The sequence below is a fragment of the Hydractinia symbiolongicarpus genome, chromosome 9 (genome assembly GCF_029227915.1).
Source record: "Hydractinia symbiolongicarpus strain clone_291-10 chromosome 9, HSymV2.1, whole genome shotgun sequence".
Taxonomy (NCBI): domain Eukaryota; kingdom Metazoa; phylum Cnidaria; class Hydrozoa; order Anthoathecata; family Hydractiniidae; genus Hydractinia; species Hydractinia symbiolongicarpus.
In genome coordinates, this window is record NC_079883.1 from 5,772,570 (window position 1) to 5,798,968 (window position 26,399).

General features: G+C 33.3%; 3 protein-coding genes across 3 annotated transcripts; 1 reads left to right on the forward strand and 2 right to left on the reverse strand.

Moving 5' to 3' along the window:
• Positions 1-1,513: 1,513 nt before the first annotated feature.
• LOC130656440 (uncharacterized) lies at positions 1,514-7,185 on the reverse strand. The gene is made up of 8 exons (XM_057459295.1): positions 6,056-7,185; positions 5,010-5,344; positions 4,023-4,117; positions 3,706-3,865; positions 3,555-3,621; positions 3,321-3,374; positions 2,772-2,977; positions 1,514-1,857 (listed from the first exon to the last, which is right to left on the reverse strand). The coding sequence occupies exons 1-8, from the start codon at positions 6,312-6,314 to the stop codon at positions 1,657-1,659; spliced, it is 1,377 nt and encodes a 458-aa protein (XP_057315278.1). The 5' UTR covers positions 6,315-7,185; the 3' UTR covers positions 1,514-1,656.
• A 271-nt stretch (positions 7,186-7,456) lies between these two features.
• LOC130656441 (calcium-binding protein P-like) lies at positions 7,457-12,290 on the reverse strand. Its single transcript, XM_057459296.1, has 3 exons — positions 12,023-12,290; positions 10,867-10,940; positions 7,457-10,779 (listed from the first exon to the last, which is right to left on the reverse strand). The coding sequence occupies exons 1-3, from the start codon at positions 12,034-12,036 to the stop codon at positions 10,175-10,177; spliced, it is 693 nt and encodes a 230-aa protein (XP_057315279.1). The 5' UTR covers positions 12,037-12,290; the 3' UTR covers positions 7,457-10,174.
• A 4,046-nt stretch (positions 12,291-16,336) lies between these two features.
• Positions 16,337-25,362, forward strand: LOC130656956 (serine/threonine-protein phosphatase 2A regulatory subunit B'' subunit gamma-like). The gene is made up of 21 exons (XM_057459899.1): positions 16,337-16,571; positions 17,080-17,216; positions 17,913-17,962; positions 18,079-18,133; positions 18,210-18,266; positions 18,536-18,591; positions 19,997-20,053; positions 20,129-20,169; positions 20,562-20,632; positions 20,715-20,759; positions 20,854-20,941; positions 21,535-21,590; positions 22,231-22,306; positions 22,391-22,451; positions 22,935-23,010; positions 23,486-23,542; positions 23,860-23,895; positions 23,981-24,025; positions 24,293-24,352; positions 24,507-24,574; positions 25,004-25,362. The coding sequence occupies exons 1-21, from the start codon at positions 16,517-16,519 to the stop codon at positions 25,107-25,109; spliced, it is 1,353 nt and encodes a 450-aa protein (XP_057315882.1). The 5' UTR covers positions 16,337-16,516; the 3' UTR covers positions 25,110-25,362.
• The last annotated feature ends 1,037 nt before the right edge of the window (positions 25,363-26,399 follow it).

A 26,399-nucleotide genomic window follows, 5' to 3' on the forward strand; every position in this document is an offset into this window, starting at 1 on the left:
CGAAATTGAGGAGACATGAAACACCTATTGCGCAGGTTCAAAACATTCTAAAATCTACAATCGTGTGTAAATAATAGTATTTGATAATTTAAACCGAAGGCTGATTATGTGCATTCTTTACTGGGTTTTTTTACTACTCCTGGGTCCTCCTGTAAGGTCCTGCATCCCGGCTTTCCGGCATGACCTGTGTTCATAATAGCCAAGGTACCAAAATCTCGGCTTTGAAGGCTGGTATCGACATAGAATGTAGGTAACACATTAAAGTAAAAAATGATGGGTCAAAAAAATGACATTTATACTCCGAAGGGGTGGTTGGGGGCTGGTGTGGTGTGGAGAATGGTGTGTTTTCACCACCGACTTGATTATTATATCATAGCAAGACAGAGATAAAAATTTAGTAATTTTTAACATTTTTCAATTTGGGAAATTTTTGTGTTCCCAGAAAAAAAGCTGCATTGTTTTTACTCCTTTCTTGTATTGTTTCACTTACGTGCACACTAATCTTCTTAATAGAATCATCATCAAAAATGTACATTCTCAGAAAATTTATAACTTTCAAAAAAAAATCTTGCTGGCCAAAAACCAAACCATTATCTGCGGTGGTTTTCCAGGTTATTCTGTATTATTACCAAAAAAGTTTCCACGAAATGAAAAGAATATCAGCATGTTCAACAAAAAACGATTATTCTTTAAAAACTAGTTTTGTGGTCGATCCTGTCCACGAAACAAACTTTCCAGGAAATCTTCAAAAGTTCCCATTAACTCCACCAAAAATAAAAAAAGTTATGCTTAATTAGTTTTTCCGATTGACGAACGAAATAAAAATTCTTGCATTTACCACAACAACTTAAGAATGACTAATCTACGAAAAATTGTTCTTGTGGACCAACAAATACGTCATTCACAGAAAAAGGCTCCTGTATAATATCCGAGAAATAAAATTTACCACAAGAAATACAAAATAGACAGACATACACTGGAATTCTTATCATTTGACCAGCGAGAACTTTATTGACATTAAAGGTTTCCATAATATTCCCAATGATATAGTCAGCACCAACTTAGTAGAACAAGGCAAACGCCAAATTATTATCGCCTCACTCCACCTCACCTGATACTAAGTTTATCATATTTATATTGCGTGCATGGACCGCTTTATTTTTATCCCTTTTTTGCGATTAAATAAAATTGAAAATATTACAAAATCTCTTTTTACTAAGTATTTACTTCATATTTTTACAGGCAGCAAAAAAAATTCTGAAAAAAAATAATTCTGCGAAATATTATGGCGCAAAAATTAATGCCTTGTATATCTTTCTTAATTAAATGTTGTAAGGACGCTTCATCAGTTATTTTTAACTTTATCACTAAAACCAGATATTTACGGAAAGGGAAATAATGACCACCCTAGCTATAGCCATTTATATTTTATTAATACCACCCTAATAATTGATACCCTTAGATTCACTCAACAGCATTCTTAATACGTTTTAGTACTTTCAGTTTCTGTATGTTCTTAATTTTTTTTTTTTTTTTTTTTTGAATCTGTAGGTCTTTGCCCTTGTTTGGCGACGTGCATATCGTGCGCTTACGAAACTAAAAGCAGCACAAAATTTACATTCGTAAGTCGAGGAACACAGTTACATGCTCATAATTTTAATTTGGGATTCCCTCCAGAGAAGCAATATTTTTATCTTTCGTGCTCTTCTTTTGCAGGCGATCAGCTATCACACCAACAATAAAGCAGACCAACGATATGACAACCATGGCCGATAACGTGATTAGAAAGGTCGTGCTTTTCTCTGAAAATGGCGATGAAGTCACATTTGTTCCTCCCTTGTGTGTCACATTCTTTCTCTAAATAAAATATAACAAACTAGTCGTTAGCCAGTGGAAAAATCCACGAGTTCGCCCGTCGCAGCTAAGCTACCATTTTGCGTGACAGACAGACGGACGGACGAACGGACGGACGGATACGGGCATTATAATATAGACTAGTCGTTAACCCGTGGAAAAATCCACGGGGTCACCCGTCCTTTATATATCGCATTTCGTGTTTCTGTAACAGGACGCGGTTTTCGCGGACAGACAGACAAAATACGGCTATTATTAAAGAAATAAAAAAAAATCAATAAATATAATCGTGTAATTAATACTGAGGAATACAGCAAACACTGAAGTCAAAAGTAAAAGACGAAGGCAAGATGTTTTGAAACTTCATGTGTAATAAACAAAGAATAAGAAAATATTTACTGTAGTGTCGATTGTCTTTTGAGATCAGACATTTTTCAAGATAATGTAAAGAAAATTATAGCAAAATTTAAAAGTATTGGAACTATTTCATGATTGTTACTATAGCTACATTTTTATATATTAAATATATGGCTGATTTACATCTAAATTATAGCGCTTGTTCATGCAGGCGAAAAAAGTACCATGTAACATAAATTTCTCATTTATAGATATCTTTGAAACACATGTTGAAAAAGTCACTGAAATTGTTTTTAAAGTTGCACCTTTTAACCACGGGCATATTTCTCGAGTTTAAGTTATCTATATTTGTAAATTAATTTAATGTAAGTGTTGCAGTTAGAATTTCATTAGTGATATGTTTTACGTTGGTGTCCTTTTAAGGATGCAAACAATGCTTAATGCAAAAAAAATGAAATGAGTAGAAGTATTTGTTACTCAATTATATCTTTCTTTATTTCATAATTTCTTAGACTGGACATTAACATTTGTTTGTTTTCAAAGAAAAGAAACCACATTACCTTTTGTCCTGTTGAGTATATAATATCAATTGCATCTTCGTTAGTATCCATAAAAGAACGAATTAAACGTGTTATATTTGAATTTTTCGATACGACCCCCATAGCATTTTTTCTTAAGGATACCTTGCTGTAGACTTCATATTTGATTTTTTCATCTGACCAATGTCCTTTGAAATACAATGCAGTAAGCTCTTCAAATGCGACGGCTAAAAAAAACGCGAATAATTCTACAATAAAGCATGTATGGAAAACAAGTGAAGCTAAACAATTCTAAACTTCTATTAATAATCCTGCATCGACGCTACTATAAAAACCTAAAAGAATTGTTTAAAATTTTGCGTGTCTAAACGTATCACGATTCACGTTAGCTCTAGATATTTCTTCTTTATAAGGCAGCTTATTCATATTATTGCAGCATTTCTCCCACTTGAAAACTCAAGGAGTGCAATGAGACTCTATATACCACAGTTGATTTGGTTCTACTCCTTCGAGAATTCTCTGGTATTGGAATCAGGTTCACTATATTTACTTTAAAATACCTTTGCATACCTGACACCTCATCGTTGTCCAAAGCCAGCTTCAATGCCAAAATTGTTGGGTATACTAAAAAACATAAAAATAGATACATCACTGTAGCAGTTTGAGTACAGTCAATGATTTCTAAACGATTAGCATACAAATGATTGCCATCCAAAGAAAAAAGGAGATTGACAAAATATTAGATAATACTCTATATTTTGATGCAGTTAGAAAAATTTGGAAAGCAATATAATGCGTAAAAACCTTTTGGTGTCGCATATGCTCTATAAGCGCCAGATAAAACAGCCGTGTTGTTTGCAATCACACCAACCTGAGAGGTAAAATCATAATATTGACGCCAAAGAAAATAAAACTCTCCATATGGCTTTGTTGCTTAAATAAAAGGGAATCCTACATTTTTCCAAGCAGCATCAAAATTTTCATTGCGTCCAACTTCAGTGGTAAGTACAGATGTAATTGTGGCAGTGTACATATTGAAGATAGTAATACCAATGAGAATCCAACACACTGCAAATAACCTGGCGCTCACTGATTGTGGAGTTCGATCACCATACCTGCATGAGAGTATAATAAACGCTTATTACCTCTGCCTTCCTTCGTACCTGTCTGGTAGAGCAATAAGAACAATAACAACAAGAACAATAACAGCAAAAACAAGCAGAAAGAACAACCTCTTTAAGGTAGAGGCTAGATCATATTGTCGCGACTTACCCAACCGTAGTCATGGAAACATAAGCCCACCAAAATCCTTCAAATGGTCCTCTTGGAAACCTTCTTGGAAACTGACTGTTGTTAAACCAAGTATCCTGAGGGAAATACATTAAGTTATACCTATATTATTTAATCAATAATTATATGGTTTACCATTGTTATAATTTTTAAAATCTGTCCTTACGAACACAATATGATAGATGAAAATATAATAGAATTCTACATCTTCATAAAGCCCAACTCTTGGAAATCACAGTACTCTACTGTGATTTTCAATAACTCTAGTGATTTCCAACACCTCCAACTTTTTTGAAGTTATTTACAGATTCATTTTAGTCAAGTTGCATAAGTAGTAATAAGTAGCCAGTTTATTTTTTAATATACAATTCATAGTTAATAATGCTCATTCTTCTCTCCAAATTTTTTTTTAAAAAAATTACGTTTCCACAGGAATCTGCGTGAAGGCCAGTGGGAGACCCAGTAAAGTTTTTCTTAACACTGGGAAATCGAAATAGCTGAGGAAGAAACATTTACGCTGAGTTGCAAACGAAATTCCCTGCAGTCAGAATACTGACCGCGCTCTTTGATTGGTAACTTTTGTTGTTCTTTGCTGACGTGATCATTATTGGGAATTCTGTGTTTTGAGCACAAATGTACGAATAACCTCACTCACCTGAACAAATATCATTTATTATCGCATTTTTATGAGGGTAAGATATAGCTTTGTACTTATCGGTTGATGTTAAATCAGGGTTTGCTCTAAGAAATTATTTTGTGTTGATTGATTGATTTAAATTTTAGGGACTTGCTCTGACACACCCATTGGGGTCTAAGCTTTCGTATAAAATTTTAACATCCTCAAAGAAAGCTTAGTTACCTAGCCTATGAAAGCAATGGAAATTTCAAACAAAATACAAATATTTCCGATAACCCACATGTTGATACAAATACGATATAAAAATGATTGTTAAAAACATACTGACGTACCATCAGCCATATTATTGTTCCTGCACAAATTGACATGGTGAATGCCACAACAAAGAGAGGCCATGTTGAAGTAATGGAATAGATCATTGCCGTGAGTAAGTCGCTTGTAGTTGCTTCAGTTTTCTTCCCAAGAAATGAAACAGATTCCAATTCGAATAAGGTGACGTAAGGTGAACCGAAAAATGTCCGGCTGTGTCTTCCATTTTCGATAGGCATTGCAATATCAGCATTATTTTCAAGGGAGTTAAATTTCTCGCTAAAGCCTTTTGGAGGTAAAAATGTAACGTTGTTGCAGCTAAGGCAGCAATATTCGCTTAGTATCTTTCGTAGCAAAACTGTATAAATGACAGAAATAAGTCTCATTAAAAACGCACTCTGATGTATTTGATTCCCAGCATATATTTCGTTTTTAATTGGCTTCATTTTTCACTATAGCGCAAAAAGCTTAACACTTTTACTGAGCACATACAAAGTTTGACATGATTACCGCTGGTGGAAAGATTTTTTTAGCGCTCAAGAGCAACTCTTAAGCTCAACGAGATAGTGATGTTGTTGATGACGTCGTGTTTCTCTCTAGCAGTAAATAGCCAATGATATTTGAGTATTCTGACTTATACGAGGTTTCGCGAAGATTTGCGTAAAGAGCGTTGTTCCCGTGTTGTTCCAGTTCGGAGCGTTCTTTTAATTTTGGGACTGTAAGAAGGGACTCTCATTCGCGGGAGGCGCTTATTTGATTAAGTGCGATATGCTCAAAATTCGAATTAACAAAAATAAGAATGGACAAACCTACTAAAAATGAGAAGTAGTAATCCCAGCAAAACTCCTGTACAAACGCCAGCTCAAGTTACCAGAGCATCGGATTCAAGAAGATGATATCTTCGCACGTTACAAAGTACAAAGAAAGACTTCATATAAATTTTTTAACCAAGGGTTAACATACAACAAGCATAGAAAAAAACGTTAAAGCGACGTGATGGGACCTACAGCCGCCTGGCTAAAGAAGAAAGAAAACAAAAAAATAAAAATAAAATTAGATAAAGAATTACCTTGTAATATACCACTAGCTTTTCCTTCTTCATCTGTGACACAGTAAGGTGGCCAGTGTGAATACGCAACGACGATATCTCTCCTGCATAAACTGTTCAATCTCTTTACTACAGAGCAATTTATCATACTCTTCAGATAATCTGCGTATTGATATCGTATACCACATTTCGTTTCTGACAGCCAGTTTTCTAATGAAATACCCCCTCCATCAAGGACGGCACATCCATAAGCAACGAGTATTAAGAATCTTAAAATCATATTCGCTTTTAATGGAGAAAATAGAAGTGTGTTCTTGGTCACACAAAATAAGTTTAGCGATAATAAAACTATTATTTAGAAAGATTATATTTCACTGGAGGTTTTCTATGATATTCGCGAAGGCGGATTATTCTTGTTTGAGACTCAACATATTAATTTGTTTTATTAATGTTTTTACTTTTAAAAAATAGAGAAATATTTTTTGTTGTTGAAAAACTTTTAATGGAAAACGTTTTTCTTGTTCCCCTTTCTTTCTGTTTGTTTTGTTTTAAAAAATCTGGTTATTTCGTTTTGAATACTCAATGAAGATTTAAATAAGAAATTAGATAACAGAAGAAAATTAACTTTTTTTTCTAATTTTTACTTTGTTGTGTTGTGTTGTGTTGTGTTTGTATTCTTTTTCTTTTAGCATCAATATCAGAGGTGTTTTGCAATGATAGAACCAATACATTGTTAGAATCAGTGAAAAACCACAAAACTTTTTAAAACTTAGTTATTACCCTTTTTCAAAAAAATAAAGAAAAAACGGAAGTTTATATCGCTTTTTTCTCTGAAAGTTAAAAGCACAAATCAAATTTACATATAAAAAGGAAACGGATTATACTTCACTATGACGTCAATTAATTTAATTTACGTAATTAACTGATATTTCATTCTTTATTTTTTTGTGATAAAAGCTTTTGGAAAAAGGTTTCTCTGCTCTTTTAATTCAATTTTCAATTCATCATTTAGTTCCACCAGCTAGCGAATATTAGAACCAATATAATTGCTTTCTCAGCATGTAACCAGTATACAGTAAAAGGGGACACGGGACGCAGATTAAATTATTTTAATTGGGAATTTAACAAAACAAGAATTATATCTCAACATAAAGGAAAGGTGAGATCAATCTATTAGAAGGATGAATCTATTTAATGTATAACGACACGTCTACTTCGTATAGGTGGAACTATGGAAGAAATTACACAAAGTTAACGCATTTCGCCATATTTATGTGACGGCATTGGTCCCAATGTTAGAGCAGAGTTTTCTTTTAGCCAGAATTTTACTCATACAAGAGCTTACAACACGAAAACAAATTTCAGAGCCAATCCTACTATTCAAAACAACCTTAAAGCCAACCCCGAATCACAATCAACTAATGAGCAGAAAGTCGGCGTGGTCACATCTTACCCTCTTAAATAATACCAGAATTAATAATATATAATTAGGGTGAGTAAGGTCATTCGCGCTCAAAACAAAGAATTTCCCGATATTGACCAACAAAGTAAAGAACAACAGTAGTAACCAATGATAGAGTTTAGCAACTAAATTCACAGTAACTACTACAAAATTAAAATGGTCTCTAACAAGTCTTGTGAGGAGGTTATTGGCTAAAAATATGGTATGGATTAGTCCATACGGGGCTGAAATACGGGGCTGGCGGTAGTAAACAACTGTCGATCTCGAAAATTAGTACGCATTATTATTCTAATTTCACCTTATGTATCGGAAACTAAAAATACTTATGCATTGAATATCTGATATCTAAGTCAGATTTTCAACTTTGAATAAACTGAACAGATGACAATTAAGTAAATGTTCAACAAAAGCAAACACAACGGTCCACCTATGAACTTTTCAATCTTACATTCAAAATAACTAGAATGTTTAATGATTTTGTCGACGGTTTGTGACATATTGAACACCGCTGGAAATAATAATCTTCATTTTCAGAACTAAAAATTCACGTTTCTCCAGACTTTTCGATAACTACATCGAACTTTCAAAACAGAATCAAGAATGCGGGAGTGAATAACATATTTTTTGCTATTTCTTCGTTCAAAATAGTCAAAGTAGAGAGTGGTAGGATACTATTGAGATATCAATTCATCTCAATAAGGTGCTCAAACAGGAGATCGATATCCCTTAATCTCGTTTCACGACATATATTTCGCTACTGTTAAAAAATAAAATAGAGAAGTAAGAAAGAGTTTGAAAGTTGCGTTAACCGAGTGTCAAGGAAAAATTAGGCTTATTTCTTAAACTCTTTTAAAGGTTTGCGATGCCACAGCAAGAGAGTTTGATGAGACACCACGTGGAACATTAATACTTATTGTAATATGCGCATGTGCAAATCCGATAGCCCGAAAAATAAATATATTTCCAACTTTTCTTGGCACATAGGAGGTGATTACAATAGAAGTAACAGTGTGAAAAATCAATGTTCAGGGAGATGTGAAAAGAATGAAATTTTGCATTTCTATCAAATTTAAGATTTATTTACAAAAAGTGTATGTCTAATTATAAATACAACTCTTCTTCAAAAATGCAAAATAACGAAAATTTAAATTCCTCTGTGATGTACAACGTAAACAAAATAAAAAAAATGTTTGGGAACTGAAGAAAATAAAACACATTTCAAAAATTTATCATTTTTAAATTTTTAGATCAGTGGAAATCGCAGTGTATTTAACGGACCTTATGCACCCGCCCTAATAAAAGTAATGATTGAAATAAAATATTTTATTACTCTCAAGTAAGTTCCATATAGGGCCAGTGAATAGTTTTTAAAGCCAAATTTTAAATGGACATTTTCACTGTTTCTATTTAAATTTCTATAAAGAAAGTAGAAAGGGGTTTACTGGTCATAAGAATTAATCATTATATTCGCCAGCTTTAGTGCTTCCACGAACTTAGCTAGACACTGAATTAACTGGACAATAAAATCAAAAAATAAAAGAATATAAAAATAAAAAAAAAAAAGCAAGAGAACATGTTATACTATAATAAATATTAATATTAATATTGAAAATATATATCAAAAATTCTTATCTCCATCATATTTTTCATTTTTTGTCATTTAGTCAAACATTTTCATTTTAATACAAATTTTTTAACAACGCAGGAAGTCAGCATGAAATTTACTTTGATGGTTATTTTTTCAGTAAATTCAATCTGATTTGTTGCTTATGCGTTTGGCCTGTTCCGATATCTCACCAATGCTTAAAAATAACTGTAGACGTAATTTTTAGAGGGTAGTTCTCATGATTTTTGTTACCACGAACTGAACTGGATTTCAAAAATGAAAGCAACTCACACAAGGAGAAGCAACTAACAAAATCATTTATCGCTTTCGAAACGAAAGAAACAAAACTCCAAGAAAAGAAAACTACAATAACTTCTTTATTGCACACTAAGTTTATTTTCAGAAACTTTATTTTACCAAAAATATGACTTACTTTCTTCTTTCCCTTCTTACATAGAAATTACGAAAAATTAGTTGAATAAAATTAAGCAACCATTAAGCAAAAGATCTAGTTATCCATTAAAAAATAAGCAACTTGAGGTCTGACCAAAATAATCACTTGCTTATAAAGAAATGGTGTATATTGCATGTTATATACAATATTTTTCATATTTTTTCCATTGGCCATGAGATGTACTTTTTACATAAATTCATCAATAAATTCCTTACCTTTGTGGCCAAAAATTCGTGTAAATAAATTGGGCTTGTTGAAAACATCTTGAATGCAATAATGTATAACTAATTGTATGAACTGGAATCCAACATTGTTGCGTGCAATATACATATAATATAAACCTTTTAAGTTTTCCATTGAACTTGTTGCTTATTTCATTTTTGAAATTATTATTTTATTATCCAATTTCAAACAAAATAAAATTATAAGCTATCTTAAAAAAATAATCTCTAAAAAACTAAATGTCATGTAATAACAAAATGTTTTATTATATACATATTCAAGGTTGAGAAATATGTATTCCTGGCAACATAATCCAAATATCAATGCACAATTAAACATTTGAAAACTAAACCATCACTTGGCACAAGTATTTCAACAAGTATTTCAACACTTTTTTTAGTCAGAATCACTGCTGCTGCTACTACTACTGCTACTCCCACTCCAGCCACCAAATCCAAAACCATGATGACCATGACCAACAAGTTTACCTAAAGCATAACCGCCTACCGCACCTGCTGCTAAACCACCTAGTAATTTTTTATTGCCCTTACTCTTTTTCTGAACAACGACTGGCGCCACAGCTGCAGCACCCACCATAGATCCAGCAGCGAATGGTGCAGCACTTCTAGTACCTGGCTGTTGATGGGGTATTACATGTGTGTTTGGTTGCTGCTGGTAAGTGCCAGTTGGGTATTGTCCCGTGGGTTGTTGCATTGGAGGATAAGGTCTAGGAGGATACTGACCTGGTTGGTACTGCATAGGTGGATATTGTCCTGGTGCTCCTGGTGGTGGGTATCCCCCTGGTGGTGGGTATGCCCCTGGTGGTGGGTACGCCCCTGGTGGTGGATATCCTCCTGGTTGTGGATATCCTCCTGTCGGGGGGTAACTTCCTTGTGGTGGATATGCTTGAGGTGGCGGCTGTGGATACTGACCTTCCAGTGTTGGTGGTGGATACTGTTGATGGGATGGGTTCCCAACAGCAGCAGAATAAGGTGGAGATGCTAGGTATACAACATGGTTATATACATGTAATATATTTGAAATAAAAATGTTTGCACTTTTCGCAAAAAAAACTTTTAAAAACCTACCTCCTGGTTGCGGTGTCACATTTACTGTTACATTAAGTGGAGGTGCAGTAGGAGCTGAGGGAGCAGTTGGTTGTCTAAAAAAATTGATGCATGCAGTGCACGCGTTATGACTTTCATTACAACAAATAAGTTGCTTATCAGCAAAATTATTAAAATTTTGAGACCCATAGGGAAGTTTTTTGTACATATCACTATATGTTGGTAAGATTTGGAATATATATATTGACATTGAATTTATTGCCTGCCTGAAAATAAGTTACTGGAATCATGTATGAATCCAAAATAAACCTATAGACACTCAATAATACAAATATAGCAGGAGTGGCCACAGTAGAAAAGAACACAACTTTCAAGATTTATTTATTTATGATTTACTCAGGATAGCCTCTTCAAGGTTATGATTTAATAATTCCGGGGGGAGGGGGGGGGGGGGGGCTTGCTTTTATTTTGGTGGAATAATGTAAAAATTTGGCACCTTTCAGTGAGAAATGCATTGATGGATCAGTGACAAATTGTTTTGTCACATTTTCTTTAACACAATGAAATTATTTCTTAAATACAAAACAGTGACACTAAGAAAAAAACAGATCAGCCCTCTGATTCCAGGACAACATTTATAATTTGTATAATATCAATAAAAATATTATATAATACAGTTATAATTTTTTTACAATATACTTCTAATTTTTTATAATATTGTTATAATTTCATTTAATATCATAACATCATACCATGACAATGCTAACAGATAATAGATCTATTATCACACAAACAAAAGGCACTCAAAGCCAGATCACCCACAATATTATTAAAATCAAACTCATTTGATTTTATTCAAATATTATAGCCATGCAGTAAATTATGAGGTTATGACGCACATGCCAGGTGTTGAAATTATACATATTATAGCTATATTGTAAGAAATTATAAACATATTTTAAGAAATTATATTGATATTATAAGGTATATTTCAGTGATATTGTACAAGTGTATCAGGCTTAAGAAGGGAAATGACCTGTATGGGTAATGGCAAGCAACATGTACAATGGAAAACGAGTCTGGCTTGCAGACCTACCACATCACTAAAATAGAAACTTGTCAAAGACAATTTTATTTTGGGAAACTACATTATTTCAATCAGGTTAGCTCGACTTACCTTGGATATGACATTGCATATATGTGTATGTGTGCTGTTTAGATTCTGTTTTATCTTGTACCTAACAATATTTCTACTTCTAGGTATGGCTAGTAGCTCCAGGGAAGTAAGAAATGAAATTATCTGGTCGTCATCACTTTTTGTTTTGCATGTGTGTGTTTTTGTTTAGTCATTTTCCACTTTGTTTATAAGACAATGGCTGCACTTGCCAAATAAGTATTTTGTAGTCACGTTAACTTTTCATAATGTAGTACGCGCACCCATGACTGTTGTAAATTAGAGTAGACATTACAAATTCAGGACGCAGGGACCATATTACTGGCTAAACAGGGAGTAGCGGACATGGCGATATAAGAGTTTTTGTAAGAGAGGTTGTCCATAATGAGTCTGTTTTACTTTTCTTAAAAAACGAAGCAATATAAAGAAAATCTATGTACCAGACACCTCTTTATAGCAGACATGCTTTTCAACTCAGTGTAGACGTATCCACTATAATGGACTCCTGTTTCATATTGATTACTGGCAAAAGTGAATTGACTAGACGCGTCAAACAAATTAAATATTTTGATTATCTAAATTATTAAATAGAGGTTGAAATAAGCGCAATCGCGCGAATTCAGACATGTAGCATACACTGGACTAACAAAAGGACACTTTCAGTTCGGGATTTAAGCGAAAAAATTCACCTCATTGATATGTTCAAGTTTGGGTCCTTAGAATACACATTATTAAACCAAATGAAGAGTTGCCAGGAAACCATCAGTAACATGACGAGTATGCTGGCAAGTTTTCACGACAGGTCAAATTCTTAAAGTTAAAGTGAACCTCGTGTCCAGGGTTTTTTTTGCCATTTTTGACATAACGACGGCGGGCGGCGAAATTACTTCCTTTTTTACCGTTAAGTAAGCGCTAGCGACCCTTAGGCAACAAATCCTGGGGACGAGTATTCGTTAAAGTTAATAAAACTGTCGTCGGTTAAGAACCCTTCTTTAAAGTTTTTTCGAAATCCTACAGAAAAAAATAAGTCAAATTTTAATTTCTCAAAGTGTAAATTCCTATTGTCCAAAAATTGAAAAGCTCCAAAACATCTTTCTTCGAGGGTTTCTGAGGTATTTTGTATTTGGAAAAATTCCGCCCAAATATGGAAAAAAACTCAACAATTCCTGGGGACGAGATTGTTTGCGCCGTTTTTCACTAAATTGATAAAAAAATAAAAACTGCTCCGTTTTATAATAACCATGGGTGCGCGGTGGACAAAATATTTTGATAGCGATTAAAATTCACACTCTGACAAACAAATTTCCAACCAAATTACACCCAGTATCAACCTCGTCCACAGGCCAATTTTTCTCTTTCTGACAATCTCGGACGGCGAGAACTTCACACCGTCTCGGATATCAAAAAAGCGAAAAATTGCCCTGGGAACGAGGTTGACACCCAGTATTTAAAATTTTCTTCGGACTTACTACATAAAAATCTCTGAAAACTTTTAAGCGGCTTTGAATTTTTTTTTACATAAGTAGGTCCCTAATTTAACTTCTTTATAAATATGGTTTACTTTAAAATTAACCAATTCCGTATTATACAGGGGTCCACTCTCGTCCCCAGAGTTCTTTGTCTTCATTTCAACAAGTCAAAAAACCCTGGCGAAGTGGGTGTCCAGCGTCTTCTTTTGAATTTTCGATTCAGGGACGGTGCGAAAACTGGAAGTCTTTTTCCCGTTAGTTATATTCGCCGTACTTTTTAATTAATTATTCTGATTTCAGCCTCGAACCCAAGGCCTGTAGGGTTTTTATAGGAAGATGAAATACGCGTTTCATCTTCATTTTAAAAAACGCTGCAGACCCTCCTGATGGGTTGTTCGAGGTTGTTCTGATTTCACATTGAGCATACTTTTGACGTGTGTTATTGCGCCACACAAAGTGTTAATTCTAATATTATTTCAACCACAATATATATAAAAAACAGTCCGGTTTTCTAATACATTTGATTGCATTTACACTAGATTTTCTGGCAACAACGTTTTGGCACATGAGTGTAAAGAGATAAAAACGAATAAAACGTTTTAGTTTTTAAACTATTACGTTTGAATCCGTGGTGAAGTGCTCAAGTGTCAACGTAGTATATGATTCGAAATCAGCAAGTCAGAGCCGAAAACATACATACGATATTTGTTGCGCATTGTTTAGGGCTTCACATTCGCATCCGTGGTTCAACGGTCTGGTTATTCATTAATGTTTTGTACCGATAAATGTAAACAAAAATGGCGGGATTGAAATTCCGTAGTTTGAAAAGTTGGTTATTTTTTTTTGCCAGTGTGCCGTGCGCAAAGTGGCTTAGTAGCAGCAATCCATCGTTGACACCAACCAACGAATGGAACAGGTAACCAGCCTAGCTAGGGTAATCCTTTGATTTTGGAACATGTTGTAATTGTAAAAAATATGCTAACTAGCTATAGCTATGTCTGAAATTAATGTAGCTAGCTAGCTATAGCTAGCTAGCTATAAAAGCTAGCCAGCTTATATTCTTTATTTTTGTAGCTAGCTAATACTTTCTCTTCTTTAGCGCCAGCTGGAGGACTATATGGAGTCGGCTCTCAACTCTATGTACTAGCTGTTTTAAGCTAAATTTCAATTGTTTATTTGTCCCGTCTCTCAGTCTGCTAAAACGTTTTTTTTTAATATATAGCTAGCTATAGCTATAACATCAAGTTTTCAGTGTTATAAGTCTCTTTCCTAATTGAATATCAAGTCGTCAAATACAGCTATATGTTGTTTATGTTCTTTGGTAATTGCACATATCATGTATTTTTCTTGATAATGCCACCCTCAAAAATATGTAAACATGACTTGACCGACTCAGCTTAAGTCGTAAAAAATGTGCTCAATAAAACAATATGTACCCCAAGGAAATGGGAAAAGTCTTTTTCTTTATCCACATGCTTAGCCAACAGAAATCCATTTACATTCACATGGTATCAACATCATCAGCATGTTACATTTATAGATCAAAGTGGATTGATAACATCATGGCATTTCTCACCTGGTTTGTTTGCTATACTATCGCAAGGAATTGCTTATATTGATTAGTGCACAAACAACCACAGTTACATTATCCATTGGATCAACTTGGGTTATGGGAATTGTCGTGTTTAGAATAAAAAATTTCCCTAACATTTCAATAACCCTCTCAGTATGAATACACACATTTGCAATCTACCTTGACCGATCGACTTGACCATCTGCAGCAGACATTTAGTCCTTCCCTCAAGTAAATTCAGGGATCTTCAAAAACGCTCGTTTTGTTGCCAACTCTTGTTCAATCAGAAAATCTCTATATGCTAAAACCATATCACCATTCCCTGCTAAGTCCAAAAATTCACTCTTGATGATGATTTCTTTATATGATACACGTCCATTTTTGTAATTCTTGTGCTTTTCAGAAAAAATGCAGCTACGAGGGTCATAAAACAAGGATGTTTCACAGTACTTTACAAAATAACTTAAGAACCAGTGAACTAAGTCACTTACTAGATATATACAAAGTGTAAATAACACACTTTATTATCTTTATCAACTCTTCTGACCATTTAATTCTTCCAATTGCAGTCGGCCATCTCTTCTTCAACACAGGATGCTTTTTCTTTAGAATTTCATAAAATCCACCTTTATCACTTGTCTTTCGACGATTTATACAATTAGTTAGGAATTGTTATGAAAATAACAGTTTTTTAAAGTATAGCGCAGCATGTCTTCTTCTCAATTATCTCTAAAATGTTCTATGCACCCTTAATGTTTTGAGACAAGATTCAGTGGCATATCACCATCAAGTGATTTTTGTAGGCTTATTTTTTCTTTCCAAACATGGTCAATCTATATAATGAAATGGTCACTTGCATTTTTGATGCAGCATTAGGCATCCATAAAGTACAACGCAATTGGGGGATAAGCGTACAGGTGGTACAAGGGAAAGAAATTATCATAAGAACTTATATGTGCCCCACTTGAACCATTTGTGTATACTTCCATTTTTGTATATTTTGTTGTTTTGAAATTATTTCCATTAATAATTTCCGTTAAAGCAAATAAAAAAAGGAAACTAATTCACTTACTGTTAAGATTTTATAGTGATATTTTTGCAAATTTTTAAGAAAAACAATCTTTTTTAAATCAAATTTTTTCATAGTAGGGTGAGGGACAAATTTTGTGAATATATATATATACTATATGGCAGACTTACACAGGGGAGGAGAGGGTCAGGGCAAAAGCATATAAAAGTGCGCACAGAAGGGAGGGTGAGTCGGGAAATGAGCAATTTAATGCATACTTTAAAGATGGCCCTCAATTAGAAAGCCCTTTTCAAGGGACAAATCTACCTCAAAATTTGGGCCCTATGTTTTTGTTTTCAGGTTTGTACATTTCATTGCAGGGTAAAAGCATTATTAGTACTATTATTGATATTACAGTAAAAATTTTATACTAATAACTTATTGCCATGAGTTGGGTTGAAGCACTAAAGAAAAGGAATGCAAAGATTTTGAAGGAAAAAGGTAATGTGAATTAAATTATTCGTTATTGATATTGTTGTACGAGCCTATATTTAAATATATTTGATACTTCATTCATCCTTCTTTATTTTTTACAGTCTTACCGTCTGGGAAAGTTGTCTTGGTGTTGATAAACTGTTTTTTTCACTTGATTGCCATGATCATTGACAATCAAACTAATTCTCAGTGCTGTAAAAGGAAAAGTTAATATTTTTAAATGAGAGGGTAGTTTATTCAGTGAAAACTCTGGAAAAATCCTGGTGATGAACAAACTTTTAAAAATATATAGATGGCTCAGTTTAAAAACTTAAAACTTGTTTTTTTACGGGTTAAGGGTTACGTTGACAGGTCAACCTGTTCTTTATTAAGAAAATACCAGATGTGCAATTTTTATAAAGTGCAGCATTTTATATATATTTTAAATTTTTTAATGTTTCTGTTCTGTATATCAGTTCACACATGTATAGTTTTCATCCTAATCTTTCTGCCAGCATATGTAACTTTTCTGTAGAGGTCAAAACAGCAGAGGAACAGGAAGAGGAGGAAGAAAAGTTGATGACAAAGTATTATGTTGAATACAAAGAAAAGTTGTACTGCAAATCTGCAAATAATGCTGGTGCAAATTCAATTCCACGATTCTATTTTAAGGTAAACTTAAATAATACTTTTATTGCAACATAAAATTTATGTCATGACATAAGAGACAGGTTAAGATCAGCTACCAGATGTAACCTATTGTGCCACAAATATATGGTCCTGTGTATATACCTTCACTTAAAAATTTCAGTTACCATATTTACCTTATTGTTACCACATTTATAACAGTACTGCTTTTATAATATTCCAATCTCTCTAGTAAAACTGCCTTTCCTGCATGGGTTAAAAAATTATCCCTCCCTCTCCAGTAATCCTGCATGCAGTATTTTTTTGTCAATTTTATGTCATGCATACACTAACCAATATTCTGCCTCAGTGGCAGTGTCAGTAGTATCTTACAATAATTTTGAATGCATTGATGTTAGAATTTTAATTAAATGTGTAGAATTTGCATTTTTCATTGCAAGGAACAGCTTTGTGTTCTTAGGTGAGGTTTTATGATTTTTAAAAAGTTGCTGAATTATTTTTTGTTGAAGATAATAATAACTCAATTTCCATGCTTTGAAATAATAATCCCACCTCTCTACTAACCCTGTCTTTTTTATAAGAAAATGCTAATTGTGCAGTGGGAATAATAGCGTAAATATGGTAGATTTCATAGTATTGTATTCAAAGCCGAATTGAACTTACTCTAATGATAAAGCATGAGTCAACTGTATTTTAAATAACAAAAATTACTGTATTTAGCTGCCAACGGATGATGATGTTTTACAGCAAAAACTACGAGAGGAATCACGGTCTGCTTATTTAATTCTTATCAGAATTTTATGAAAAGTCTAATTTGTTAACTTCATCATACGTATGTGAGTTAAAAATATCTTAATTTCTTGCAGTATATACTTGAACATTGTAGGGCAGTTTTTCTTCAACGCAAAAGCAGAGAATTATTGGATAATGAAGAATTGCATGTAAGTGCAGGTCAAATCTTAATAATGCAATGTATTGGTCTTTTGTTTCTCTTTCATTATATAAATCTAATTGTAGTCTTTGTGGAACTTATTGGAGAAGCATAGCCAACCACCATCTGTAGGAGATGAACAGGTTGGATTAGTCAATATTTTAATTAAATATTAAGAATATTTTAGCAATAATACTGAGGCTTGATCATCAAAGACTAAAAATTGTCTATATAGTCTATAATAATATCAACTTTTTTGTTGTTTATGTATTAGCCTTTCTTTCATCTGTTCAAACATGTAATAAAATATCATTGTGTTAATTGAGGTTTTAATTATTCCATGTGAAAACCAGTTATCAATGAGCAATTATCAATCATTGATTAAAAATCAGAAAGATGTATTTTTTTTAAGATGATTAACTACCATGGCTTCCTGAAAGTGAAAGATGAAGCAGGTCCAAAATGCAGGTAAAATTGTAGTCTTTTTATGGAAACTGGAGAGTGTGCTTAAACAATCAAAATTTTCTTTTTATTAAGAAACAGAGAGAAAAAGACAGCAAAAGAAAACAAATAAAATTGTGAGAAAAAATTATTGTTTTAGAAATTTTTAAGGCATGTGTTATTTTTTTAAAAAATTAACCTGTCAAATCTGTTTTTATGGTAACGACTGTTTAGTGTCTAATAGAAGTGTTTACACCAAAGTAAAGAGTTTAATAAACCCATTTGTAAATAACAAACTATATTAATTTCCCTTTGCCAATCCCACAACAATAATGACAGCTGGTGGTAAATATACAAATAATTTCTCTACGTGTGCTATATCAGTTGATTTTTTTATGTCAATTTTTCTGTTGCTAAAAAACTGTTTTTGAATGTGGAAATCAAACTGCTAATACATGGCATTTTTCGACATTGATACTGTAAATATCAGATTGCGATGGTTGATTGTGAAATCCTTGAACATGAATTTATTTTTTGGGTTGAGTTCAAACCCCAGCTAAGTCATGCCAGAGACTAAGAGTGTAGAGACTATAAGAGTGTAAATCTATCCTTTCTGCCAGCGGTCAGCTTGAGAACAGGATTGATATAGTAGCTCAAATGGAAGCTTTAGATGCACTAGGACCCCCTTTGTAGGACCCTCGTTGATAGCAGTACCAATGGAAACTGAAAAGGCTATCCTGGGTAAATGATTTCAATAATAATAATAACAAAAGATGTGTTGCTTTTTTCAAATGTTGATTTTCAGAAATTCTAATTTCCACATTTTGAGATTACAATTATGAAAGTCAATTAATACACATGTTTTACTTTTTTCCTGTTCTTCAAAAAATACACAAATAATTCTGACTTAAGTTAAAAAAATATTTTAATAAAAAATAAAATCGAAACACATAAGAAACATGCTACAAGTTTCTTTAAAATATGGTGAAAATTTTTATGTTTTCTCTACATGTATTTATAAAGGCCATTTTATACATATGGTCATGCAATTTGAACTTGTCTTTGATTATTTGGTTAGATTCCAGCTCTCAAAATGTGCTAATAATTGGTAAAGTCAGCGTGGCCATTTTTCTTAAATTTTTGGGTCTGTGTGTTCCCCGACTTGGTTATTCCATAAAATGGACGTGTTCGAAAGTGTAATTAGGGTTGCTATTATAAGTGTTATAAGTGAGCAATCAAAAGATGTGACAAATTTGTGTAACACCTGCAAAATTTGCAAACTTTATTGTCTCAAAAATTAAGCACAGGATTGGTCAGGTGAAACTCAGTTGGCTTTACGGCAGATTAAACATGTCAACAATTGATGCGAAATTAACAAAGTGTGTGTATAAAATAAGTGACTATTTTATTTTTATATTTATTTTTTATTTAGTCAATTCTTCAAGCCCATCACTTACATCAAACTGTATCAGAAAGACACATTCGGAAGGTAACATTTTCACATACTACTGGTGAATTTTTTTTGTGATATAGTTTGGTAATCCATGTTGTTGTTTTCTCTTAGAATATCCATTATGCAGTTCTTTAATTATGTTATGAGAAAAGGTATTTAAGATGTCCTTATCTTACTATAAACGATGCTAAATCTACCTTTGTCAAATTTACACGGCCACTTATGTCATCTTTGCTTTATTATTCATTATGATAACTTAGTTTGCTTTTTACATCAATGTTTTTAACCACAGGTGTCGCCTTTGCTTATAGTCGGAATATCGATGAAGAAGGGTTTGGGCATGTTACAGAAATTGGGTTCAAATTAAGAAAATAAGCGAGGCTAAAAGACTGCCCACAAGTAGTTCTGGTGTTAAGGCACATGTGATGGGGGTGGTGGGAGTAGATGGAAACTTTTCAGAATTTGGGAAAATAGTAAAAATAGGAGCACTAACCTATGTACGTTAATACTCCACTTATATGTCATTTTTTCATATATATTTTAGTTTGGTTGTATCAAACACGAATTGGTTTGAGCTTGTACGATGTAGCAGGTCAAGGTTTTCTGCGAGAATCAGTATGCATACATTTTTTCTATACATAATATTATTATACTAAAAAAAAGTTTAACTATTCTTGATCGTGTTTTCTTTTCAAAGGATCTAGAAAATTATATTTTGGAATTAATCCCCACTTTACCTCAGGTAAGTAATATTGAATCTCTGACTGAAAATATTATTGCCACGTCGTTTTCGACATATGACTTCGACTGACCTCATTCTTCTTTTTGCAATTTAGCTTGATGGATTGGAGAAGAACTTTTATTCTTTCTATGTGTGTACAGCTGTTCGGAAATTTTTCTTCTTCTTGGATCCAAAGAGAACTGGTGGGACATCATTTTTTAATATATTGATATAAATGTCTTTGGAAATAAAAAAAGCAACGGAATATTTCTACTTAACGTTCATAATCAAAATAGGCTTGATATCTTGGTCGGTTGTCTAGTTCAGTGAGTGTTATGCCTGCATGGCTTCCATATCTCAAATGGGAGCTTTAAATGCACTAGGACCCCATTGCATGACCCTCATTTTTTCAAATGTGTCAGATTTCAATGGTTGTACTGGATGTTTTTAGTCACGACAATGCCTCGCCGGCGAGTTTTGTGGTACAATCCCGCCTGCGAGTACAATCCCGCCTACAATAAATTCGCCGGCGAGTTTTGTGGTACAATCCCGTTTGTTTTTTTGTGGTAATCTGGGGAATGTAATGCGCTAATATTTTGCGAAGGCTCTCTAAGATAGCTGAATGGACATATTTTATTGGCCTAAAATCGAAACAGAACTGACAATTAGCCTCACCCACATATTAGGATCCGCTTCCTGTTTTACGTTACAAAAATCTCGGGTTGTTTTGTCACCTCTCTGTTCTAAAGGAGAACTTTATCATGGTAAAAGATGACATAATCAGGTTTTGTTTTAGGTAAAATTAAAATTCAAGATATACTTTCATGCAGTTTCTTAGATGATCTACTCGAGGTGAGAGAAGTTAATGTTCAATACAAGGTTTTGTTGAGCCGGAGAAGATGATTGAGCCGGAGAAGGTGATCTGTAGTGGAGAGTGAATATAATTTGAAAGGGTTAACGCAAAAAAAGAAAATCCTCTTGTATTTTATGTCAACTCGTGGAATTCTTAAAAACGTCTGGGTATAAAATTTATGGAATTATTTAACAATTTGAAAACGCGAAGCATACCACCCTCTTTTTTACAGAAAATACATCAAGCTCAAAATTTGATTTAAAATCTGCGTTTGAGAGTTATAAAATATTTGTATATTGCCATACTTTCGCGTGTAGTTCCTTTGCGTTAACAATTGACGCCACATGCGGGCCTGTTGGAGAGACAATTGTCGATGTTTTGCTATGTCCTTTACCCTATTCTGCAATGTTTTTCCTCCACCACGATATGTTACTACAAGTATTATATATTTATTAAGTATTAAATATTTTTGTTTTTCAAGGCCTGAGTTAATTTTCTGTTATTTTTGTGACTTGTTAATAAAGGTTTAATTCTGTAAAATCAACTTTGAAGCTTTTTTAATATTCTGTTTTTCAAAAAAGATTTCTTGAGACTTACTAATACCAAACTAGTGTAGTATTTAACCTAACTTTTTGCTAGCTTCGTGATGAAGTTTTGTCGAAAGAAAAACAAGAGTCAAATTGGTTTTCAGCCCCTTCTGCACTAAGAGTTTATGGTAAGTTGAAATCTACATTTCGGTTTTTTATGATGTACCGCATGTATTCGACAGCGACCATAATAACAATGTGATCTTTTCCAGGCCAATATCTTAACTTGGACACGGATCATAATGGAATGCTCAGTAAGGAGGAGCTAAAAAGGTATCTCGATTTTATCAACAAAATTGCATGCTATATACTAGTCGTTTCTTGGTTCTCTGTCATGTTGATATAAAACCCTAATTCCAATAAGTCATACAACGTATCGTATCTTATGGTACGATACGATACGTTTTATCATATTACGTTTATTGTACGATTATTTTAGTTTTAATGAGTGGTTTAAAAGACTTTCCTTACTTATTTTTTTTAAAATAATTTTGGATACCACGAAAAAAAGTTGAATTCTCAAACCTACTTTTTCACATGGCAAACAAAAAAGCTTCACCATCAGATAAACTGATTTTCAGTACAATATGCCTATCATTTATTTCATTGGAAATCCGGCTTAAGTCATAACCACAAAATGCTAGCTACTTGTCGTGTTTGTACATAATACATTACACTTATCATCAGAAATAATTCACGCCTGTTGGATAAATTTCATTTGTTTATTAAGTCATCTATTTATGACGTGTGTTTTAGGTATGGTACAGGAACGCTAACCAACGTTTTCTTAGACCTCGTGTTTCAAGAATGTTTAACTTATGAAGGAGAGATGGTGAGAAGACGTCTAAATGTTATATTATTTTACAACCGTACTTCTGTTTTCTCTACCGCAGTCTATATAGAGTTAATGTAACTTTACTACTAGTGGCGTGAAGGTGAAGCCTTTGAATCAAGTGTGTGTTCACTTGTCGAAATTTTGATCAGAACATAACGAATGCTTTTGTGTATTCAAGCCGTTTTTATTCTCGCCTGTCATCCGTAGCTAACATGGGAGCTTTGGAACGCACTAGAAGCGTAGGTCGTAGGACCTTCATTGATAACAAATCCAATAGGAACTAAAGCATTGTGTTTTAATATTTAATTGTTATGCAAAATTGACAAGATCCTTAGTCAAGTCCTTCTATACTGTAACAAGCTCACACAAAACCAGTTAGTGTAACTGCTTCACTATTCGTTGTCAAAGATTTCTGTCTAGTTTCTTTAATAAATAAAATCGTTAATATCAAGTTGTAAATTTTATTATTTAGGATTACAAAACCTATCTGGATTTTGTACTTGCGTTAGAGAATAAGCGAGAACCTCAGGTATGTTTAAGGTGAACAAAGAAATCTGAATGTCTATTTCGTGTTCGTGTTTTCTTACTTCTCACTTCAAAGGTGTTTTTTTTTTCCCGTAAAATGCTTATTTTGCTTTCCAAATATTAAACCAAATAGGACATAGCCAATCTGAGATTGTTATAAAAAGAGATAAAAGCAAAGCAGAAAAAGTGTTTCATCTACTTACGTTTGTTAGGTTAGCTATTTGTTATATAGTGCCCCTTCCATGAACAGTTCATGACATACAGCTGGTTCGTGTCAATGTAATTGACATAATATAACTTTATGCAATCTATTATTTTCAGGCGTTGCAGTATCTGTTTAAAATACTAGATGTACAGGTAAGGGAGTCAATGCCTCGCTTAATTTACGCAAGAATCAGTAAATAAATCATTTGTATTTACATAAATTTTTATTTTTTTATAGCACAATGGTTTCTTGAACACATTTGCTATCAATTATTTCTTTCGAGTAAGTTTATATTTTCTCTCTTTTAAAACCAACTATCAGTCGCGTTTTCTTGTCTCAATCCATACCAAGCACCTTATGATGAATCAACAATTCTATGGCCTTTAAATCACTCTGCCCTGTAAGTTATTCCTTCCAAAAAACTAACAAATGACAACAAAAAACCTTTGATAGGCATTTGCATCTTATATACAAACTATACGAACTATCTTTTCATAACATACGAGAAGCAGACTGTCTTTGTTTGTATACTTACTTTGTGTTTACCAGGCCATTCAACAAGAGATGGAGAAGCATGGGCACGAGCAAGTTTCTCTGCACGATGTAAAGGTAAATGATGTTTAAGTGTAGCGCGTGTTTAAATTGTTGTCACCGTGAAAATTGATTCTCGTGAGATTTTCATCACCAATTACGTAACCAGCCTAGAAAGTTTTGACATAATGCAAGTGATAATTCTTCTGTTATTTTATTGATTTATTGGTAGGATGAAATATTTGATATGGTCAAGCCAGTCGATCCACTTCATATAACTCTACCCGACTTAATCAACAGGTACAGATAGTATTCTTCCTTCTTTTTCTTCTTTTTGTGTATGGCATTTGATTGCTTTGTTAAGAGGAACATTTGCGTTCACGATTTTAACTTTTTGAAAATTGGAATAGTTGCCTTAAAGTACATTCCATTTATTATTGAGTACTTAGATCAGGCCTCGATACGAAACAATACGATAGTAATGTATTTTTATCTAAGCGAGTAATATTAACAAGTGATATTTTTGATGCATCTTACCTAAAGAAGAAATCTATACTATTTGTTAACTCTTGGGAAAATTAACATGAACCCACCCGTCGTACATATTTTTTGCGTGAATAATTCGTGCGTCTGTAACATGTTTCGTGCGTTCCGTAACACCGCTTGGTTTTGAAGCATGAGCTGGCAAAATTCGGTTATTGTTATGATTGAGATTTTCCTTTTTTTCAGTTCTCAAGGTGACACCGTGGTTAACATTCTAATAGATGTGAATGGATTTTTAACGTACGAAAATCGTGAATTACTTGTGCTGGAAGATAATGAAGATGTTATTTAACGTTCTTTGGGTAATTAAAGTTGAGAAATCTGCGAACCACAACCTCGCATACCGTTGCTGTCAGTATTGTTCAACAGTTGCGAAATTTACAATGAGCTTTATCAACAGTGTTAGCTTTGGCCAAGGATAGTTTATCTCCTGACTCAATCAAATAGAAAGCAATATATGATGCAACTCTTAAAACAGATACAAGATTTATCAAACTATTTATTTGTACATACATATATATTCAAAATAATGTTCCTTAACAGGACTATTGTTTTTAAATCATTTTATCGGGGGTTTTTTTTAAAGGATTGACCGGTTAGCTTTTTTAGCTTACCATGTATTCCTGCAAATTGAGACCGTTTCTCGTTCTTAATATTTTTTTAGAAAAACCCCATGCTTCACTTTGTTTTTTGTTTTTTGTTTTTTATGAACGGGTATTCTGCACATACTGTTGGAAAGCCATTCCCCATCGCCCTTTTATTTCAAGCATTTAAAACCGCCCCTCTTCCACGTGAGAACACGACAGAGGTTCCTGCCCCATGTTTTACCCCTAAGTGAACACCAGGCCTGGGAGGGCTAAACGCCACCTAATTTCAGTTTAGAAAAAAGCCCCATGTTTGACCCCTAAGTGAACACCAGGCCTGGGAGGGCTAAACGCCACCTAATTTCAGTTTATAAAAAATACTATAGCATTAAAAGTCTTGGCTTCCCTTAAATATGTTCTTATATCATAGCTTAATTAGGACAATGTTTTTGTAATTTGTTATGACACCAAAAAAGTTAAATGGTCAGGGGATGTATTATTTTTATTGGGAAACACAGAGAAGTAAAAAGAAAAAAGAATACAGAGGGATTTGACGTCACTGTGTAACATTGAACATTTCTTTTGCAATCTAAGCAAATAAACATTAAATTAAACATATTTTCGCAGCAGCCATCTTGGAAACTGGATCCCAAATCCCTAAAGAATATAAACACACACCTTGGCGTGCTATATTATAGAATTTGAATTTGAATAATTAATTTTTGTTTTGCGAAATAGAAATGAATTTCTGTTTTATACTTGTAAAATAAACAGACTGAACAAACGTCGTACATGTCCTGATTTTCATTCAAAACAATTGAATTGAATTGTTATATAGCGAATAAATAAATTTATTTTTAGTTCCCTTTCGAGTTGACTCCGAGAAAAACTGTTTATCAAACTTCCCAAAAAAGAGTGACACAAGTCAAGGAAAATGCGTTACCTACGCAGTTGTCCTGGCGTCAATAATAAGGAAGTCAAAATGATCTCTGGTCAAC